The 21,070-nt window shown below is 53.3% G+C and overlaps 8 protein-coding genes across 8 annotated transcripts; 4 read left to right on the top strand and 4 right to left on the bottom strand.

Moving 5' to 3' along the window:
• Window positions 1-117: 117 nt before the first annotated feature.
• Z517_07113 (uncharacterized protein) lies at window positions 118-2,145 on the top strand (the record flags this gene model as incomplete). Its single annotated transcript, XM_013428851.1, has 1 exon — window positions 118-2,145. The coding sequence occupies one exon, from the start codon at window positions 118-120 to the stop codon at window positions 2,143-2,145; it is 2,028 nt and encodes a 675-aa protein (XP_013284305.1).
• A 1,237-nt stretch (window positions 2,146-3,382) lies between these two features.
• Window positions 3,383-4,973, bottom strand: Z517_07112 (uncharacterized protein; the record flags this gene model as incomplete). Its single annotated transcript, XM_013428850.1, has 2 exons — window positions 3,383-3,583; window positions 3,663-4,973. The coding sequence occupies 2 exons, from the start codon at window positions 4,971-4,973 to the stop codon at window positions 3,383-3,385; spliced, it is 1,512 nt and encodes a 503-aa protein (XP_013284304.1).
• Window positions 4,974-5,546: 573 nt separating this feature from the next.
• Window positions 5,547-7,104, top strand: Z517_07111 (farnesyl-diphosphate farnesyltransferase; the record flags this gene model as incomplete). The annotated part of the gene is made up of 3 exons (XM_013428849.1): window positions 5,547-5,614; window positions 5,667-6,906; window positions 6,958-7,104. 3 exons carry the CDS (start codon window positions 5,547-5,549, stop codon window positions 7,102-7,104), a joined length of 1,455 nt encoding a protein of 484 aa, XP_013284303.1.
• A 1,702-nt stretch (window positions 7,105-8,806) lies between these two features.
• On the top strand, window positions 8,807-9,910 carry Z517_07110 (uncharacterized protein; the record flags this gene model as incomplete). Its single annotated transcript, XM_013428848.1, has 1 exon — window positions 8,807-9,910. The coding sequence occupies one exon, from the start codon at window positions 8,807-8,809 to the stop codon at window positions 9,908-9,910; it is 1,104 nt and encodes a 367-aa protein (XP_013284302.1).
• A 704-nt stretch (window positions 9,911-10,614) lies between these two features.
• Window positions 10,615-11,352, bottom strand: Z517_07109 (uncharacterized protein; the record flags this gene model as incomplete). Its single annotated transcript, XM_013428847.1, has 1 exon — window positions 10,615-11,352. One exon carries the CDS (start codon window positions 11,350-11,352, stop codon window positions 10,615-10,617), a length of 738 nt encoding a protein of 245 aa, XP_013284301.1.
• Window positions 11,353-12,326: 974 nt separating this feature from the next.
• On the top strand, window positions 12,327-13,706 carry Z517_07108 (uncharacterized protein; the record flags this gene model as incomplete). Its single annotated transcript, XM_013428846.1, has 4 exons — window positions 12,327-12,345; window positions 12,404-12,450; window positions 12,526-12,669; window positions 12,750-13,706. The coding sequence occupies 4 exons, from the start codon at window positions 12,327-12,329 to the stop codon at window positions 13,704-13,706; spliced, it is 1,167 nt and encodes a 388-aa protein (XP_013284300.1).
• Window positions 13,707-14,734: 1,028 nt separating this feature from the next.
• Window positions 14,735-17,229, bottom strand: Z517_07107 (uncharacterized protein; the record flags this gene model as incomplete). The annotated part of the gene is made up of 3 exons (XM_013428845.1): window positions 14,735-16,282; window positions 16,338-16,804; window positions 16,857-17,229. 3 exons carry the CDS (start codon window positions 17,227-17,229, stop codon window positions 14,735-14,737), a joined length of 2,388 nt encoding a protein of 795 aa, XP_013284299.1.
• A 773-nt stretch (window positions 17,230-18,002) lies between these two features.
• Window positions 18,003-18,746, bottom strand: Z517_07106 (uncharacterized protein; the record flags this gene model as incomplete). Its single annotated transcript, XM_013428844.1, has 1 exon — window positions 18,003-18,746. The coding sequence occupies one exon, from the start codon at window positions 18,744-18,746 to the stop codon at window positions 18,003-18,005; it is 744 nt and encodes a 247-aa protein (XP_013284298.1).
• Between the last annotated feature and the right edge of the window lie 2,324 nt (window positions 18,747-21,070).

Here is a 21,070-nt window from a genome sequence, read left to right as displayed (position 1 = left end):
CGACAATAATGGTCTCTATCGAGTCCTGGACTCCCTTCTGTCGCTGTCATGCGAGAGCGAGAGCGCCCGCTGCCACAGCCCGTCCCTCGTTCTCGACGTTCGCCCCTCCCGACAACGATGCACGCCGATAAACAAACCCGGTCCAACACCTCGAAACCACTGACTCCGGCTCTCAGTGCCAACTTCCGCACTGCCAAAAGCCCCCTGACCCCGAGAGTGGTCGGCTCTGCTTCGTCTTCGCCTAACCTGTCCTCTCGCAGGGACCCTTTCGTCAGGTCAAAATCGCCCCCCAAACCCGATCAGACCACAACACCCCTAAATGGAAATATCACTCCTCGGTCTGGTGCGAGGAAGTCACGGGTTGGAACAGAGTCACCCTTGACTCCAGCACAGCCAAGGGGAACGGGCAACGGTCAGAGGTCGAGAGCGTCGTCGGGCAATGAGTCCTCGAAACCCACTATTGGTGCAATGCGAGGCCTCGGGCTCACCAGCCCACGGCTGGCAGCCAGTACAGGTGCTCTACCGAGGGCAAACACGTCAACATCTACACCTGCCGTGACCATCCATCGAAGGTTGTCCGCAACAAAGAGCATGGTGGAGGGGGATAAAGATATCACGTCGAAGTTCTTCCACGCGAACGAGGTCAAGCCCATTGTCGGATCCCCAGAGGCTGACGAGGGCCACCGATTTCCTCCAAGGCCAGGACACTTCTTCGTTGGTTCTCCCCCGCTGGGCAGGGATAATGCAAGTGGAAAGGAGAACCTGGACGATAAATTCTTCAGGGCAAACGATTTGACACCACACGCACCGGCTCGACGTAACATCCTTCCTCACATCTCAACGGAGAGGTTGAACAGTCCTACCATCACAACAGCCACACACGGCTTTCGAAATACTCCTCCCCAATCCCCAAACAGAGCTCACAACGTGTTTCCTCCAGAACCCTCATCGCCCCGAAAACTACAACCTACCCAGGCGCCCTCACCTCCGGGGCCCCGAGCGTCTGCCGAACGCCCTAAGAGCAGCTCAGGCAGTACTACAGCGTCTCAGCCTACCCCGAACAGTCATCGAAAGTCGATCAGCGCAAGTTCTATTGGATCCCCAGCTCTCAGGCAACTGAGCAGCATTAGAGCACAACCACCCCAGCCATTAGATCTCCACCCTGCTCCTCTAGTCTCACCCCGGATCCACGGGCAAAGCCTCCTTTCTCCGGAAACGTTGAGTCCCAGGTCTACCAGCCTTGCATCTACGAACACTGTCCCCACTTCTGTCCCAAGTGACACGGAACTCTCAGAAGTCAGCAAGACTCCCGGCGCACCTGCGTCGAGTTCAGACTCAAGAACAGACTTAGCAACTACCATCATCCATTCTCACTTGGATCAAGCTGCTAATGCCCGGCGGGAACGTAAAGTCCTGGATCTGGAAATCTCGAACTCGTCACTACTGGCCATCAACAAGACCTTGGAACGTGAACTCCGCAAGCAGACTGGGGAGTTAAGAAGGTATCGGCGACTGTCGCGTTCAGGGCGATTATCGCTTGCGCCGACAACAAGGACAATCTCCGGGCAGTCTGATCTCACACTGGGAACGGTCACCGAGTTTGACGAAGAAGATCGTCAATTTTCAGACGACGACGACAGCGATCTAGACGATCTCGAAGACGAAGATGGTTCTATGCTGTCCAACGAGTCTGGTTCCATGCTAAGTCCATCGGTCCGATCGCGCCAGCGCGCGAGAGACGAGAAACGACTGATGCAAGACCTGTCGCGCCATCAACAACTCCTTGTCGACGTCCAAAAACTCAGCCAAAGTATAAAACGATGTCTCACCTGTTCAGAGGAGTTAATTCGAGAAGGGAACAAAGCTCTTGATTATCGAGTAGGCATTGGGGACGTGAAGCTTGGGGGGAAAGTTTTAAACGACGATGAGTTGGATGAAAGGGGGTTGGTGAACGGTGTGGAGGAGCAGGAGGCCAGACAAGGTCTACTGAGTCCCAGCATCACCAAGGCGAACATAGACGAGGCGGCGCTGTGGGGAGCCGGGCCGCCTCCAACAATCATTGCCAGCGATATGACAGCGATGCCCTCGTTGGACGAATTGTCTGATATATTGGATTCTGTCAGCGCGCAGCTGGCCGACACCTAGATTGGCGCGCGCCTTTAAACTCTTGGACTGGATCCACGGAAGACAAAGTTTGTCTTCCCTTTACGACATGATGACCCAGACTGCATTGGAAGCCGGATTACGTGAAGAGATTGCTATTTCCTTTTGTTGTTGTGGCGGGAGTTGAGCTTGTTGGGTGCGGATAAGATGTGGAATCTGCGATCGTTGCGATTGTGTATAAAATGATACCCCCCCAAGTCATTGCCGAGTCTCTCTTTCTTTTTAGTTGTTTGTCAACCCTGGTGCGCAGAAGGAGAGGTGGTCGAAAAGCCTCGCCTGTCGGGTTGGAGGTTGGCTATATATATCAATCCTCCCGGGCGTCGTGAAGGAGAAGATAATGGTGGCAGAAAGCTGAGCAGGACGGGACGAGACTTGATCGAGAAAACATACTGTATGTACAGAGAGAAGGAGGAGAAGAAGAAAGAAACAAAAAGTATCATCACTCCGACTCACACTCATATTCACTCATACTTACCCTCGCTCTCGCTCTCGCTGTGTACTATGTACTACCCTCGTTCAAGAACTCGAAGGAGAGACACAGACATTCTTCTGGTGCGAGTTGTCGAGTGCTGAGACAACTCGTGTCGTCCATTTACACAGACACGGGCACTTTTCAGGGCGATGGGGTTCTTTCTAGCGAAGGGGGGAGACAGAGGAGGAGCAAGAAGAAGGGAACAAGAGACAAAAGGAGGTCAAGGAAGAAGGGAAAGGGAAATGGGAAAATAGGGGGAATTTGATATCTATGTGCGTCGGCGAGCGCGAATAAGGTTCCAAAACAAACGACATCGAACAGCAACGCTTTCTGGCCTGCCTATTCCTTGTATCCTGGTCCTGACCCCGTCCCTGATCCCGTCCCGACCCACCATATGCGATTTCCTCGACGATACAGGCCCGATCCAACCAAGCCTGTGCCTGATTACCCCAATAGTACGTAGTAGGTTGTGCAAGTAGAGAGAGAGAGCGCGCGCGAGAGAGAGGGGGAGGGAGGGAGGGAGAACTTTGTCGTCATGCATTCGTGCCTGTGAAGAAGGTCTAGCCAATTCGCGAGCAAGAAAAGCGACACATTCCGCGCGCAAGCCACAGATGGTTGATAGATGGCCCGGATCGAATGTCCCACAAGAGTCACGACTCGACTCTCTGAAAATCCGGCTTCAGGCTTCGTTTCAATCATGCTCCGCCTGGGGAACAAATGGTGTTCCAGCCCTGGCCATTCTCAAACTCACGCCGATGTCGACTGTCTCGGTGAACCACTGGCGCTGGACTCTCGGTTGCCTCCAAAGAAGTGTCTGTGTGATTGGTCACCATGGATGCTTTCTTTTTGTTTCTCCTTTTCCTTTTTCTTCTCTTGCTTTTTCATCGACTCGGCCATTAGTTGTTCAAAGGCCATAAAGTCGCCTTCCTCGTCTGGATCGCGTTCAGCCTGCAAGCGACACAACGTTAGCATTGACGAGGTACATTCCAAAGTTGAGAGATGCGCCTCTTGAACAGAGGAGACTTACCTTTTGGTAGATAGTCCCACAGAGGACCAGGGCATGTGCTCGTTCTATTCGCTTCTCCAGTCGAACGTTCTTATCGTTCAGAATCCGGTCGCACACATCCCTTAACACGCCCTGAATCTCGAACCTGGAACCCCTCCACGCAGCTGCCAGGATCTTGCCAGTGACTTTTCTTTCGTACTCTGCTTTCTTCTCATCAGTCCAATCGGCACCACCCTTTTCTTCCAGCTTGGCCATTTCTTCCATTGTTAGTTGGGCGTCGATGGCTGACGAGATTGTGTTCCATGTGTCTTTGGCAAGGGTGCCTTTGTCTTTCAGACGGGAGAAGAAGCCCGAGATGCCGAGGAACTTTTGGGATTTGAGAAACGAGGTGGCTTTTTGGATGTATGTCTGTCCGACAGCGTGGAGGATTTCAATACCGAAGGACTCCATCTTGAGATTTTCAACTTCGAGTCTGATCTTTTCTTGGAACGCGTGGGTGACTTCGGGGCTCTTATCCGTTTCTGTCCACACGCTGATACGATCGACCAGTTTCTTTGCCAGAGTCTCGACTCGTTCTTCTCGGAGGCGTCGTCTCTCCCGTTCGTAGGCTTCCAACTTCTCCCGCTGTTCTTTGGTCAAGCCGCCTTTCTTTTTCTTCTTCTGCAAGTCTTTTTCTTCTTGGGTCAAACCCGCCGCATCCATTCGCGCATCTTCTTCTGATCGATCCATGATGGCTTGCTGCCCAGCGTATCTTCTCTGCGGGGTGCTAGTCCCAGAAGATCTGCCGGTGGACGTCGATGGCTCTTCACCGGAAACATATGGTGGAGGCGGTACGGTGGTCCCCTCTGGTGCGGAATGTGCTTTTGCTTCGGTTTCCTTCGCGTCCATGGTCGCCGTGGTTACCTCTTTTTCTTTTGCTTCGTGGACGTTCAGCTTCTCCTCCGCAGTTTTCGCAAGTTCTTCTTCCTCCATGGCCTGCATTGTGATGTCCATGGTATGTGTAAGATCTTTCAGGAGGCTCAATTCGCCGATTAGGTCGACAAAGGCATCACCGCCAAAGATCATGCTGAAAAATTCGGCGGGATCCTCGAACCCTTGGCTAGGCATGGCTTTTTCCTTGCCATATTTGTCGTACGCGGCGCGGGTGTCCTTGTTCGATAGGACTTGATAGGCTTCGCCGACGGCTTGAAAGCGGACGTGCGCGGTTTCGTCGCCGGGGTTCTTATCAGGGTGGGTGGTGATGGCGAGCTTCCTGTAGGCTTTTTTGATTTCCAATTCGGAGGCATCTGGTTTGACGCCTAAAGCGTCATAGTAGGAAGTGTCGACGACCATTGTAGCGGGTGCAAATTCTACCTGAGATGGATGTAAGATCTGGCCGATGCGCCAACTGACATGGGATGGAGAAGTGTACGATTTATATCGCAGCCTCTGGGCTCGTGAAGGCCGCCGGTCCCGTTGGTGGCCGCAAGCACGAAACCCAGCACAGGGGGTGAAGTCATAGGTAGATGGGTGATGCCTGCGGCTCAGCCACTTGGGTGCCACTGTGGCTATGACGCGCCCCGGTCAACCTGCCCCGGTAGATTTTTGAGGCATCTGGTGGTCGAGCAAAGGTCCCTAGAGCTGATTTGGCATCGCCTCCCTCCCTAATAGATGAACCCTCGGTTAATAGGGATCGTGCCATTCGGAGATGCGAACCTCCACACACAAAAACACGACGGTCTAGTTCACGTCGAGCCACGGGTAGTTGATGAAAACTCGCCGCCCCTTTTTCTCCTCTGGACCATGGTCGCTCATTATCACCTAGTGTTCTCCATACGTCGGGAGTGTTCAACGGTCAGCTAGGAACAAGGGGACCTCTCCACAAGTTGACCTGAAAATTGCATTGAACCTCGAATCTTCGTCACAATGGTCAAATCCAGCGAGGTTTTGTTTTACCTCCTACATCCCCAGCAATTGCGCTCTATCATTCAATGGTGAGTTTGATGAGCGAGCTCACGTCACGCCTGGTGGCTGACACTTGCTCAGGAAAGTCTGGCACAACCCGGTCCACGAACGAGATGAATCCAAAGAAACCGAATCCGTCAAAAACTGCTTCAAGTACCTGGACATGACCAGTCGCTCCTTCAGCGCCGTCATCAAAGAGTTACACCCAGAGCTTCTTCTGCCCGTTACTGTGTTCTACCTGGTTCTGCGCGGTCTGGATACCATTGAAGATGACACCTCGATCCCCGTTAAGAAGAAGGAACCAATCCTGCGCAGCTTCGACGAGGTTCTTGAGATTGACGGATGGACTTACACTGAGAACAGGCCGGAGGAGAAGGATCGAGAACTGATGCTCAATTATGGTTGCGTCATCGAAGAGTTCAAGAAGATGAAACCTGCATACCAAGTTATCATCAAGGATATCGCGAAGAGAATGGGCAATGGCATGGCCGACTACTGCCTAAAATCTGAAAACAACGATTTTGCCGTCATGACCTGCGAAGAGTACGACCAGTATTGTTACTATGTGGCGGGATTGGTCGGAGAGGGATGCACGAGAATGTTTGTTGAGAGCAAATTCGGAAACCCGGCTCTGCTCCAGAGATCCAATCTTCACAGATCGATGGGGCTTTTCCTGCAAAAGGTCAACATCATCCGAGACGTGCGAGAGGATTTCGACGACAACCGAATATTCTGGCCAAAGGAGATCTGGTCCAAGCACGTTGACCAGTTTGAAGATCTCTTCAAGCCCGAGTACAAGGAGCAGGCACTGAATTGCAGCGCAGAAATGGTATTGAACGCACTCGAACATGCTGACGAATGTATTTTCTATATGGCTGGACTGCGGGAGCAGAGCGTATTCAACTTTTGCGCAATTCCGCAGACTATGGCGATTGCGACGCTGGATCTCTGCTTCAGGAATTACTCCATGTTCCTCCGCAACATTAAAATCACAAAGGGCGAGGCCTGCCAGATCATGCTCGAATCGACCCAAAACCTCCAGGTGGCGTGCGAGGTGTTCCGCCGACATATTCACTCCATCCGCAAGAAGAATCGGCCGCAGGACCCCAACTTTTTGAAGATCAGCATTGCTTGTGGCAAGGTGGAGCAGTTTATCGAGTCGATATTCCCCTCCCAAAAGGTTGAGGACGTCTTGGCCAAGAACAAGGCAGACGAGGCTCGGGCGGCCCTTTCCAAGAAAGGAGCATCGAGGGATTCATCCGAGACACTTGCGCTGTTTGGCGCGGTGGGTGTGATGCTCCTCATCATTACTGTAACTATAGTGAGAAAGCCCTCGTTCTGAAAGTACCAATCAGCGCTAACGTGATTCTAGCTTGGGGCCGCATGGCTTATGGGTGCCCGATTCGACGTGGTCTTCGAGGACCTGAAGAAGTTCTGGGGACAGATGTGGAGCGGATCAGTCCTCAACGGAACACAAAATAGCACTTCGAGCGACACCACTGGTCATGGCGAACTATGATTGGTTTCGTTGTGTTGTGTTATGTTGTGCTCGGCAGAGGGTGCGGATGGCACATATGTACCGAGTATTTGCCCAGGTATTGGTGGCATTCTGAAGTATAGTTTGAGAAAAATGTCATGTCTAAAAGCATGCTGAGCTCACGAGATCCGATACAGGCTTTTCTTTTTGTGGGAGGAAAATGACCTCTTTATACAGCACGGATGTCAAATTGCAACTCAGCCGCTCTCATTGACTGTTGTTGTGCCGAAGATGTGCTAAAATTGATTGCTCAAAACTGACAATTGACAGGCCCGAGAAGGGATTCTCTGAGGGGTCTTGTTACCTTTGAGCGGACATTATCTCTGCCCTTGTGAAATGCCAATCCAACATTCGTGGCGCCATTCAACCATCATGTGCACTCGTCGTTCTGTAGTCGGTGCAAAAGGTTGTGGTGGCTGGAAAGTTGATGATGACGTCGTTGATGTGGTTGAGGGACTAACTGGAAGTGGCAGGAAGTGACCAACAGTGCATTCCTTCCACCTACCAAGCACAACAGAAGAAAGGTTGTTATGCCTGGGGGATAAACAGGCACCTGCTAGGCAGTGGTGGCCACTAATACCCATCCATCAACAGGGGTAGGATCTGGTAGGGGATCTAGGCCATTGGGCATCACTCAGGAAGGTAAAGAGCCCGACCGACGTCATGCACCTAGGAGAAGTCTCCCCCGCCCTACCAAGTGCCTCGTACAATTATGTGCAAGACTCAATGCCAGCCTCTTCCTCTCCCCTTGGTCTCGCCTCGCTCACCTTCTTCCCTGTTCTCTCTTCGCTTCGTCGTGTCGCAGCTGTCATGCTGAGTGGCTCGCCCTCCTCTCGGCATTTTCTCGTTCCTGCCCCATTCAGGTATCATCAGTCTTCGCCTCTTGGTCCACGTTGAATGTGTCGATCGTGAGATGTGAAGCGATCTTAAAACCAATGCTTGCACATTTTCCTAATCCCTCCGGGCCTTTGGCGTCTCTGGGTTGATCCGGGATCGCCCATCCTCGATCACCAACCTCTCCCACAGTGGGACTTCCACGACCTTCGTAGAAATGGCATCCCCCAACATGGCGCTCCTGGTCAGATAAGCATTATTCTGCGGTGTCCGTCGAAGCGGCCCCATCCACCGACCCGTCCAGTCCGCCGTTAAATACGAAACCCCATGACCAATATCTGTTCCTTATTCTGTCTTCTTTTCATCCTTGTATCCAGTTGAATTTGAGCAAACCCTTTAAACAGCCCAATGGACTTTGTTAAAGACGGTGTAGCTGCCACACAATGACGTCTTCGCTATAGACTCACTTCTCAGTTTCTACTTATTTACTTATGGTGCCCGTTTGTGCGTTCGGACTTTTAAGCGCAACCGCAGATTCTCTGTGCGAGCCTCACATCCTACGATAGACCAGCCCTTTCACCATGGCTCTCCAATATGTTTGCTCTTAATTAAACCGTCCCGGACCTGCGCCCAATTAAACACAGAAATTGTGTGTCGCTCAGCCAATAGGCCAGCCGGCGTCCTTTGTGCAGGCGAACTTTCCCTCTGCAGCGCTATACAAGTCGGGCGGTGGGTGCTGCAAGGCGTCCTGACTGACACCCAGCGAACCAATTCCGATCTCGAAACACTCCCGCCAGCTGCATTATCGGCTCACGACGACAGCCGCGTGTAACGCCCAACCCCTTTCAAAATGGATCAGGCTCTAGGATTAGGCCTGAACGGCGTGAACCTCGCCCTCACACACCATGATAAGGTCATCGATCCCCTTCACCGCAGATACAAGAAGATGCGTGGCGACGTCCCTCAACCTGATCCTGATCTCTACGACAGAAGAACCATGGAAGAGAAGGGCCTCGTCCTACGCCGTCGGCGCGATGTTGCCTCGGACGAAGAGATTGTGGAAGTGGTGAGGCACAAAGGGGACATTCTACCCCGACGGCCTGGTCGGTCTGAGCAACGACAAAGAGCCACCTCTATGCACACCGGTCGGGACATTGGTGCAGGCGCCGCCGCAGGTGCTGGTGCAGGTGCGCTGATTGCCCACCGCGACCGAGATCGCCATCGAGACGATTACTATGAATCGGAAGGTTCTGTGCCTCCACGATCTCGTGTACGGGCAAAATCCTCTTCTGGTCGCTCCCGTCGCCGTCGGAGCTCCTCTTCCTCTTCCTCGTCGCTGCTCTCTTCCACCGAAGAAGAGAAGAACATTCGCAAGATGCAGCGCAAAAAATGGCTCACCGCCGCCCTCGCAAGTGTGGCCACGATACACGCCGCCTCCAAGGTCTATTCCTCCATCGAGTCGCACGACAAACGAATGGAGAAAGTTCGCGAAGGCAAAATGTCTCCAGAAGAAGCCCACAAACAACAACGCGCTTCCCGGTGGCAGGATGCTGCGGCCATTGGGATTGCGGCATTGGGTCTCAAAGGTGCGGTGAGCGAGTGGAATGAACTGTCCGAGGAGCACAACCAACACAAGGAGCTGCTCTCACAGAAAGAAGAACACCACAAAAGGCGTATGGAGCGCGAGCGACGCCGGCGGGCAAGGGAACGGGGAGGTTACTACAAGGGAAGAGACGGCAACTGGTACTACGACGGGCCTGAGCCACAGAGCAGTGAAAGTTACCGTGGAAGCCGTTCTGGTGCTGGGGCAGGAGGCCATTACGACGACGACCGCGCAATCAGAGACTCGAATCGCGCCAGAAAAATGTACGAGGAAGATGGAGATTTTGATGATATCGATAGCAGGAGATCCAAGTCTCGGCATGCGGTGAGTCGCAGTCGTGCCGGCGACTAATGATTCCGTCATTCCGGCGTCTTTTCTCGTCCCGTGCTTGGAAGTGCAAGAGGTTCTTGTTGCATTCACGACATGCTGACGCATCATTTTGCGCATGGAAGAAGTCTAGAAGCCCATCTCCAGATCCCATGAAGAAGTATAAGAAGAAGCCAGAGAGGACTCGCACGACGGTTGGAAACTTTGGTGCAGACCTGGCTGAGGATCTTATGGGTCTTTGAGAAGAGTTGGCCTGAACCGGAGAGCAGTGTCTCGCGGAATGATGATGCATGTGTTTGTGGATTTAGCGTGGCATTGGCGCAGCATATATTGCAGTATTTTTCTGCTGCGAAATGGCATATCACGAATCTGGGAGGATTTTCAAGAAGATGGGAGTGGAAGAAGACTCGACAGGACTCGTGATTCGCAGTTCTTCTCGTGATACGGTGGGTTGGACTCGCGCAATTGGCATTTTCGAATCCTTGTCACGAGGGACATGAAATGTTAGGTTACGATTGGAATGAGACAACGAGAGATGAATGATGATAACGTGCAATGGATCTGATTGTTACTGATTTGGTGCTGTCTTGTTCTATGTTGCCGAAAGTCTCCCAGCTAGTTCGAGGTGTATTGCAACCCAGAATGTCGTGCTCACGTGCGCTCCTCTAACCACCGTCTGGTGCCACCTTCGTGACCCGAGCCGGGCAATCTCTGTATGAGGTGCGCGCTCACAATGCCTTTTCTTTCTTGCCCCAGACCTCTATCAGGAACGGCTGGCCAGAAAGGGAGGACCAGTCCAACACGCCGTCCTTGATCGGGAGCTGCGCCGGCTGCGGGACGACGAGTCTGGCGACATCGTCGCTGTCGGTCCACCGGACCTCGAATGCGTTGGGGCCTCGCGTCGCAAACTTGGGGTTGAACCCGTCGCACGAGGGGCTGGACTCGAGCGTCTTGAAGAGGGACGTGATGCCCACGCCGTGCGTCGCGATCACCACGGTGCGATCCCGCTCGCCGACCAACGGTGCCTCAGCGCCGACGATGCGCGCAAAGACGCGCTTCAGCCGCCGCACGAAATCGTCAAACAGCTCGACGCCGGGGCCACCGTCGGCGCTGCGTGGGTTTCCCATGTCGATCGAGACGTACGACCCGCCCTCAAGCTCGCCGAGCGCTTGGCCCGTCAGGTCCCGGTCCGCGTGGACCTGGACGTCCGCGCGGTCGGCGAGGAGGGGCTTGATCGTCTGCACGATGCGGAGGAGGGGCGAGTGGTAGACGGCGTCGATATGTTGCCCGCGCAGCTTGTCCGCTAGAACCTGCGCCTCCCGGTGCCCTTTCTCCGTCAGTCTCGTGTCCCGCAACCCCTGGAGGATCCGGTCGATGTTGTCTTGCGTCTCGCCGTGGCGGATGAAGAGGACGTGGAGCTTTCCACCACCCCCACCACCACCGTTGGCTTGAGGTGGGGAGGCCATGTTTGTACAAATATTATCCTTTTACTTCCTTGACAGAAAAAGAGAGAGAGAGGGACACACACAGCAAAGAAGAGACGTGCTGACTGTCCCAGGGTATGTTAGGCACACACACACACACACACCAGTTAACCGAGAGCAGCCCGAATGTATGCTTGTTAAACAAGGAGACGCAGATCGAAAAACAGCGACGGACGTTCCGCCCCGTCTTCGAGAAGATACCAGCCACATATATAGACAGTCGGGCTCAATTGTCCGAAACTCTACCTTGTCCCTGTCGGCTAACCCCACAGTCGGCTTTGGGGAACTCGAAGCAGCCATTGCGGAGATTGTCGCGGGATGTCTGTCTACGTCACTCACATACGGGTGAGGCTAAGCTTGACAGATCTTGTCCCGTTACACGTTACACACGGTGAAATATTGTGTGTGATTGACTGTGTAGGTAACTCACATCGAGTATGGTTGATTGAGCATGGGATGTAAAGATGAGATCTGCCGGAAGAACAGTACTGTCCACACCGTGCAGAGCCCATGTCGACAGAGCTACTGCCTCGATAGGACCGAGACATCTAGCTCTGCTGGATGAGCATGTGTTCCTGCGTTAGATAGAGCTACTCGATTTTTCACCTGAGCTTGAGGCTACGCAAGCGAAGGATTTTATCAATGCGACGGCCAAGTGACAAGGCTGTCCTTAAGCCTTGCCAAGCCTTGCGCTGGGAGAGAGGCACAGAGGTTTAGTGGAGGGGCAGGTCGCTGACGAAGGATATTCTTGGCATTACGGTAGACTGCGAGCACAATGCCGCTGCTTCACTTGGACTGCGCCTAGATACATCCGGCTGCTTGTCGTCTTGTGTCAATAGAAAGTGTGACATACAGACCTCTATACTTCTGCTTCACCCGCCTCTCCCTCCCCTCTTCCTTGCTATCCCACAAGCTGCGAGGGGTCGACCTCTTCTGGACCTCCGCTCTCTTCCACAATGGCTGAACCACCCATCGGTAAGACCCCTCGCCCGCCCACATTGCATTGAATCTCCTGCTTACCCAGGCACCACAGTCCTCGATGGGGGTACCGGTTTCCTCAAGGTCGGCTATGCAGCTCAAGTACGTGCTGCCCGTGGCCCTCGTCCGATGCTTTTGTGAGAAGTTTCGAGACCTAACCAGTGCAAACCTCGACAGAATTTCCCCGAACACCAGTTCCCCTCCATAGTCGGGCGGCCGATTCTGCGGTCGGAAGAGCGGGCAGGAGATATCGTGGTCAAGGACATCATGTGTGGAGATGAGGCTGCCGCTGCAAGATCAATGTTACAAATCAGCTATCCCGTGAGGACCATCCCAAAGACCCCCGAGCAACAAGTAACGGCCGAGAAGAAATGGCTGACCCAGAACGTCCTGAGCTACAGATGGAGAACGGCATCGTCAAGAAATGGGATGACATGCAACATCTCTGGGACTTTACCTTTTTTGAGAAATTAAAGGTTGACCCCCGGGGTCGCAAGATCCTGTTGACCGAACCTCCGATGAACCCGCTCAAGAACAGAGAGCAGATGTGCGAGGTCATGTTCGACCGGTACGGCTTTGGCGGGGTATATGTCGCCATCCAAGCGGTACTGGCGCTGTACGCACAGGGCCTCTCATCAGGGGTCGTCGTCGATTCCGGAGACGGCGTGACGCACATCGTACCCGTCTACGAATCCACGGTCCTCAACCACCTTACCCGCCGTCTCGACGTTGCTGGCCGAGACGTAACCCGGAATTTGATTGCCCTCCTCCTGCGACGAGGCTACGCGCTCAATCGCACGGCCGACTTTGAAACTGTACGCCAGATCAAGGAGAAGCTATGCTACGTCTCGTACGACCTGACTCTCGACCAACGTCTGTCGGAAGAAACTACCGTGCTCGTGGAATCGTATACACTCCCGGACGGCCGCGTGATCCGCGTAGGAAGCGAACGGTTCGAAGCCCCCGAGTGTCTGTTCCAGCCGCACCTGGTCGATGTTGAACAACCCGGCATCGCCGAATTTCTGTTCAACACCATACAGTCAGCCGACGTGGACGTCCGCTCTTCACTGTACAAAGCCATCGTCCTCTCTGGCGGCAGTAGCATGTATCCCGGTCTCCCCTCGCGCCTGGAGAAGGAACTCAAGCAACTCTGGCTCACGCGCGTGCTGGGCGGGAATCCCGAACGACTGAACAAATTCAAGGTCCGCATCGAGGACCCCCCCAGGCGGAGACACATGGTGTTCTTGGGCGGCGCCGTCTTGGCCAACATCATGGCGGACAAGGAGAACATGTGGATCAGCAAGCAGGAGTGGGAGGAACAAGGACCGCGGATTCTCGAGAAGTTGGGTCCGAGATGATTAGTGAGGTGGAAGAGTATGGGAGAAGTGGGTGCTGGTTTTGTGTTGTGTAACGAGTCGAAAACACCCTGGTGGTCGGTCAGAGAGAGGACAGCGGCGGAGGGGGAGTGGGAACGAGTGATGAAGGAAAAACAATACTCGCCCCGTCTCCCCTTTTGTGGTCTTTTACCCTACTGGATATTGAAGTAGAAGGGGGAAGCTACAGGTATCTTCTCGACCCGAGGGGTTACCTATCTACAATACATTGGCGATGAAGAAACGACAAACCCAACGAGACCGAGAACGAACGAGTGAGATAAAATAAACATTCAATCAAACAAGTCAATCAATCGAATGAGACTTTTTGCCTCGTCCCATCGTTTCATATCATGTCATATTATATCAGATATACCATGCCCAAAAACTCAATCGGTATGTGCATGGACGGACATTGTAAAAGACAGAAATGTCGATTGACAGACAGACAATTCGAATCTCCCCCCCCCCTGTCTGGTCTGTCCATTACCTCTACCTAGACCCTATCCCCTACACTCTACCGGGCATAGACACCTCCATGTGTCGACGTATCTATGCACATACACACACGATCCTCCATGAGCATTGGTTTCGATGACATGCATGCATGAACAAGGATAGGCAGCCTTTGAGTCGCAAACCTGTTCTGCGCGACAACGCTCGAATTCGCGAGCACATTCCTCTCGGCACGGTATTGATACTCTTGAGCGCTTTTCCAGGTATTGTCAACTTACCAAGCCAATCGCAAAGGCTTGGATTCACAACGAAGGCCCACACCGCAGGTGCAGTGAGAGTCCCACGATCGGCATTTGTTACCTTGTTGTAAATGCACCACGTGAGACGACGAGCCGGCCGGATTCCCTGACAAGGTGCAGATGGATATCCGTCGGTTTTGGCCTCCAGCCAGAGCTTCAGTCGACTGAACAAAGGCCGTGTTGCAGATCGAGGGCAACTGTACTCGGGGCTTTTGTTCGCAAAGTGTAACAATTACACATGACGATGGTCGTGTACCACTAGATCGACCTCGGCGTGCGATAAGGATCCATGTATTGATTGACAACCGTGGAATTCCATGGATCACAGACGACGGAAGATTGCTGTGGAGCATATGGGAGACCATCTTGTCCAACTTGGTCATGGTGTGGTGATGGTTCAAAGTCAAACATACCGTTGCCAAAGAAGCCCAACACCTCTGCATCGGGCATGGCGAGGTCCATGTTCAGTGCGTGAGCCTCCATCATGACCCCATAGTCGCCTTCAAAGTCCTCCTCTGTCCAATTGTAAGGCATAACGAATCCCTGGGTCGTTGTGGGAACCACTTCTGGTTGATGTGTTGTGAACGTCGGTGGCTCGCTTAAAGCGGTAGAAGTGAAAGGCACTTCTGCCGATACTTGGTCAAACCGAGGGACAGGAGGTGTATGTCTGGGGGGGATCTCAGGAGGTCGCCAATCGTTCGACGATGACAGACTTATATTCAACGGCGCTGGTTGCACCGCCGGCGTCGAAATCTTGCCGCCTTGATGCTTGTTGATCATCTGTCCGATCAGAAAGCAAGCGGCATCGGCAATGGGCCAGATTTCTCGCAGTTGCAGTAATGCTCGCATACAAATATGAAATTGGTGCTCTGGAAGCGCTCCGATGCTTTGGCCCTTCGCTTTCATATCCACCAAGAAGGAGGCGAGTGCGAGCAGCATAAAACTCACCGACAGTGGTGGGAGAAACCTGACCAGGTCTCGCTCTTGTAGAGATTCTGTCATTTCCGCAATCTTCTCAGCTGCCTCCTTGACCTTTGACGTTGGGCTGTTCTCCCGGCCACTGGGGGGCTTGGACAGTGATTGAGGGCGATTGAGAGCTTCAGATGCCATCAAGTAGAGCATCCTCAATACTGACCGGTGCATCAAAAGAGAATCTGCAGTAGACGGATCGAGGTCATCGCTGCTGCTGCTCGTTACCAGCCAGCAACTGGGTGGAAGCTCCCTGTACCACTGATCAAGGTCCTGTTGCAACTGCAGATATTGCTTCCCTTTGACTTCGGACTTTTTGGGAGTATAGAGTAAGGTCGACTCGGATGTAGAGCCACCAAAGCCGCGCAAATGGTAAAAGTGTTTGAGGATCTGTCCAATGAAGAGCAGCAATTTGAGCTTTGCGATATACATCTCAGCCAACATGGATCTCACATATCTATCCGTGAGAAAAGAATTGCCTTGGAGGCACAAGATCGCCGAAGGGAAAGGCCCAGTCTCGAAGTCGTCCATTCTCAGAGGTGAGAGCCTGATATCCTCGTCTTTGATTCGCACTGGTCTTCGCATGCTGATAGAGATGATCCTGTCGCGGTGGACGCAACTCCACCATATTCGTCTCCACAGAGCTCTAACCTTGGGGTCCTTCTGTGCATGTGTAAAGGGTTGATTCAGCCCGATACTGGTGGCCAGAGAAACGCAGACACCGAGCCAATGCCAGGGATCTTTTTGGTCGTTCTCCGACACATACCAGTAGTTTAGTAGCAGTAGTGCTTGGATAAGGGCGACTCGGTCTACTTCCCAGTCGAAGTCGTAGAGTAGCTGGACGAGTGATGAGCAATGATATTGTCCCCGTCACAAATTTCGACAAACTTACCTTGACTTTCTGATAGAAATCGGCTCTTGCAGTTCTTCGACTTTCGTAGCCTGCTTCCTGGAGAAGCGGCAGCTCGACAAAGGCAGCGCCCGAGAACAGGATGGCTTGAAACACGACTAAGCTGATCTTCGGAGAGCCATCTTTGCCGTCGAGGGCACCCAGGAAGTCTTCCAGATCGACGATCGGCATGAACGGGTGCACGTAGAGCACAAAAGCTCGAATCAGCTGATCGTGGAGCTCGCCGAGGGGTAAGCTCAAAGCGCCACGGCGACGCAGGAACTTCAAGTCATCCTGTCGAATGTCTAGTCGACAAGGGCGAATGAAGGGCGGCAAATCAGTGCCGGCTCCCACGACGGATGCATTAGAGGCCGTGCTTGCATGGGTCGGCGCGGCCAGACTGTTGTTTCGAGGAAGAATGTGAGGAGTCTTGAATTCGATTGGCATGAAGGAATGCACTACAGATGGTTCTCAGGTCACTAAGGGCGCTGGCTGATAGTGCAACCATCTCAGAGGTCTTACCATGATTTGATTGAGAAGGAGTACTCGCCTCAAGTGCTGGAGCTGCATCGTTCACACCATCGGGGAGTTGCAGCCCGGTAGCTGAAGGCTCTGAGGCGGTCTTTGGCTGCGCTTGGGAAATCTGGGGAAGCGCCGTGGGGCGAGTCGACTGACGCTTCTGCAGACGATACTTTCTGCTCCGTCTCGATTCGAGGATGATACATTCGATGCCATCCGAGGAGCAGTTGTGGCAAGGCACGCCAGATTTAACCAAGTCGCATTTTACCTTGCGGGTTCTGCAATGGTGACAGGCTTGCGAAGCCCTCTTCTTCACCACGCGTTCAGCGGCATTGGAACCGCTTGCAGTCGAGGCCTCTCTGGCTTCCTCACTCATGGCAACCCTTCGCTGAGACGTCCAGGCTATGAGAGAGGCCACATTATAGGCCAGACACAAGGGCAGCCGGCGCTGGAAGTTACGCTGCGTCGGACAGCAATGATACAGATTCCAAGCACACGCACCACGAGCTGAGCAAAGGACGAGGTGGTGGCACGAGGTGTGAGAAGTCGAGAACGAGCGGGCGGTGCGTAGCTGCTGATGATACGATGACGGTGAATGTTGCGCAAGAACACCGAGAGGTCCTACTTGTGACTTGTAGAGGGAATGACAGAGATGGCGAGGGCCAGGTCGACGTCTCTTGAGAACTAGGTCAGGTCGTTCAAAGCGGGCAGCGACTCAGGCACCAGGTTGAAGGTCTGGATAGGGAATTAGGTGCCATAGGACAATGGATGAAGGAATGGACCGATGAGATGGGATGGTGTGGATGGCTATGGTCGGGGGCCGTGGTTGGCTGGATCATACGGGGACGAAAATCCCCCCGCACAATCAAATTTCGTGCAGTGAACGCCTGCGCACCAGCGCACCTGGAACCTGGCAGCCATCCCGGCAGTCAACAGTCTCCTTAATATGTAATCAATCTTGTAAGAAAATCCAAACTTCCAGCCTGCGGCCCTATTCGATCTCCCCCCGTCACCCCACCACCCAATGAAAACATCCCATACATAGACACTGCATAATACTCTCATCATAGCCATCTATCTTCCAACAGAGACGAAATATTTACACAAGACGGTCAGCGACGCATCAAGTCCTTACGGCCCCGGCAACCTCTACTCTACCGGCCAGTTACAGACCATGCACCAAGTCGGGACGCCTTCGTCGCCCTCCTTCCTGTCCCGGGGATACGACCAGATAACCTTTACAACCCTGAAGCCGAAGTATCCATAGACATTCCTTGCTCTTGGATTGCCCGCCACAAGCCAGAGCGGCACCTTGTCCTCCTTGGCTCGATTGATGTATGGTTCAATGACAGCTCTGACGGCGCCCTTGTCCTTGCGGTTGGGATCCCGCGCCATCAGCGAAAGCGTCCAATATGGCTGACCAGGCCCTAGACAAGCCAGCCTCGCGTCTTGAATGTCTCGGACAAACTGTGCAAAGACGGGCCTCTCTCGGGCCATCTCCTCAAACTGTGCTTCCGTAAAGGGTGGCGGGTTGGACGATGGCGGCTCCCAGCATGCCACTGCCGCAAAGTTGGCTGCTTCGACAACTGACGCGCCGGCGGCCACCTTGGTTTCGATCCGCCTTGCAGCGCCAGTGTAAAGAAGGTCTGGCGTCACGACCGTGGCCTGGCCAGTCTTTTCCTGTTGGAAGACAATATTGAGCGGATCCTCGAGATTGGCCCGCGATACGATCTCGGCAAGACGATGGCGGTACTCGGCCGACTGCGACGTGGTGGTTTGAGGAAGCGATTGCGTCGGCGCCGAAGACCTGCCATTGACGTCTACGAGCGACGCAACCGACGTATTGTCGACCGTGCCTGCCGATGCTTCCATCTGCTCGCTTGTCGTGGCCATCTTGTCGGGTTTGCTTTTCGACGATTGAAAAGTCATTGTACAGGTTTGATGATTCTGTGTCGACTTACGCTTCTTTTTATCCGCGCAGATGAGTAAGCTTCCATTACTTTTACAATACTATGGCTCTTGCTGCATTATGTCTAGGCGAGAGAAAGGAAGAACAGAGGGGGGATTGATGTGGGTGACTCACTCGATGAGACTTGATTGCCGCGACCCTTTTCCCCAATTGTGCCCACCGTGCCAAGCAGCGGGTCAGTCTCCATATCATGATGGAGGATGCTATTCAGCCTTGCGTCCTCAACAACCCCTTTTTCGATGAAAGGTCGAGGTCTCGTTTCCTGATGAAAAGTGAATCGATGCTTCAATGAAAACAACCACCGAAGTCATGACTCAATCTGCCCCTAGTGGATATACCACTCAAATACGGCTGTATTGCACTCCTCACTATTATCAAGTTGGTGATGGACCAACTGGATCGCCCATTACCTTTCACAATTGAAGAAACGGATTGAATGCACAGCGTCTTCGCAAAAACCCCACGTGAGTGGGAAAGAGAGCCAGATGCAACCTGGTCGCCTTATGTTGCAACAAACCGTGCGCTTTCAGCTTCCTAGCAGAATCAGTCGGGGTCGAGCAGCACGAAGGCGACATTTCCTGTTCCCCAGTCAGGCTCGTGGGTTTAAAAAATCTCTCAGCGACACAGCTTCCTGGTTCAGGGTACGATGAACACGGCAGACGAGGGGAAAAGGCACAAGTCGAGCATCGACCATGGCGTAGACCAGTTGCTCGGATCGTTGATGACTTTGCGCCTTGTTTTTTTGTAGCTCTGCGCTGAATGCTTGCCCCCAAAAAAGAGCGCGATCCTTGGGCTTCATCAGCATTCTCCTTCTAACAGTGCAATGGTCCTGATGAGGGACAGGAGACGAAATTGAAACACAGAGTGTCTTTCCTCAAATGACCATGAACTCCCTCTACTACCAACCTTTGGATCTTCTCAATCTGATTCAGCCGACCCGCTCTAAAGCCATCGGACGTCGATGCATTGATCATCCATCAGTACCTTTTCGGACCGCGCAGCAAGAACTCGCGGGAGGGTCAGGCATCGTTTCGTTCCCGGATGAGGAAAAATGGCCCTCTCGATAAAAACAAAGGGCAAAGAATCGCTTGAATCGCTTCTCTGGTCAGAAAGTACGCGACTACATAGTCGGAAAGCGGAGAGCATCTTCAATCGACATGGACAGTGGCTCCAGTTCTTCAAGTATCCCGTGGTGATTAAGCAGAGCCGCCTTGGTTAGTTCATCGACCCTAACCCGACGACGGCAAGATGGCACACGCCCGCAAGGTGCTGAAGGACATGAGAGAATATGGCAGACAGCCCTCAGTTGCTGGGCGTTTGCGAACTGGTCCCACCATTGGAACCGAGGGAGATCCCGGCCAAAAGGGGATCATCTGATGGCCATCAGCAGACACATACCTTGCCACGGTCAAGTCTGGCTAGCACAGCACTGTAAACGACTCGGATCACCTCCATACCCGAAGTTGGGCGAAAGGTAGCTTCAGCGTCGCTGCCTGGTCAAGAACTTTTACCATAATGCCATGGCGAGTGATAGCTCCGCCTGCGCTCAAGGGCAAAGCGACCAAAGTAAGGATCAATCGGCATCCAGGCACCAGGTCGGGTCGACCATCCGACAACCTATCCGTTGCAGAAGGTGCCCGCGCGCTGGCCTGCATTTTGGCATCTTCTCGCGCCAATGTCACATCGAATGGGCCACAAAGCCTCCGCTCACGGAGGGCCAGGTGACTCCAACAAGGACCGGATGCAGGGAAAGGCGTGACACCAACCATTCTCCAAGGACGCTGGGCAGCAGCGAGTGAAGGCGTCTGCGTATCTATTCCCCCCTCTGTTGCGCTGTGGATAACGCGTTCCTGCGCCTTGTATAAGAAGGGACAACACCGTCGCATCTAGACTATTGAAATCCTTGTGCTGCCAAAGCAAAAAGCCGGGCTATATTCCGGCCTCGGCTGGCAGGAAAACCAAGTTGTTGCATCGAAGTCAGTCTTAGTAGAACTCAGTTTTCTTAATGCTTTGGTGATCGACGTAGAGATGGTCCCCAACGTTACGACCATCCATACCCAGCGTTCGACCCCTGATGTGATCACCGGGATCCTGGAGGATCACTTTTGACTCTGAATAGGAACCAGCACCGCCCGAAGCTATCAGTGGGTGGACAATGATCGTCGCAGAAGCTCAATACTGTGTTAGACCCTGTTTCAGGCAATAAATATTGCAAGGCGAAATACGGCGCTGCTCAACTTGCTGTTGT

This window comes from Fonsecaea pedrosoi, assembly GCF_000835455.1.
Source record: "Fonsecaea pedrosoi CBS 271.37 unplaced genomic scaffold supercont1.4, whole genome shotgun sequence".
Taxonomy (NCBI): domain Eukaryota; kingdom Fungi; phylum Ascomycota; class Eurotiomycetes; order Chaetothyriales; family Herpotrichiellaceae; genus Fonsecaea; species Fonsecaea pedrosoi.
Note: the sequence above shows the minus strand (reverse complement) of the source record. Positions and strands in the feature narration are given on the sequence as shown.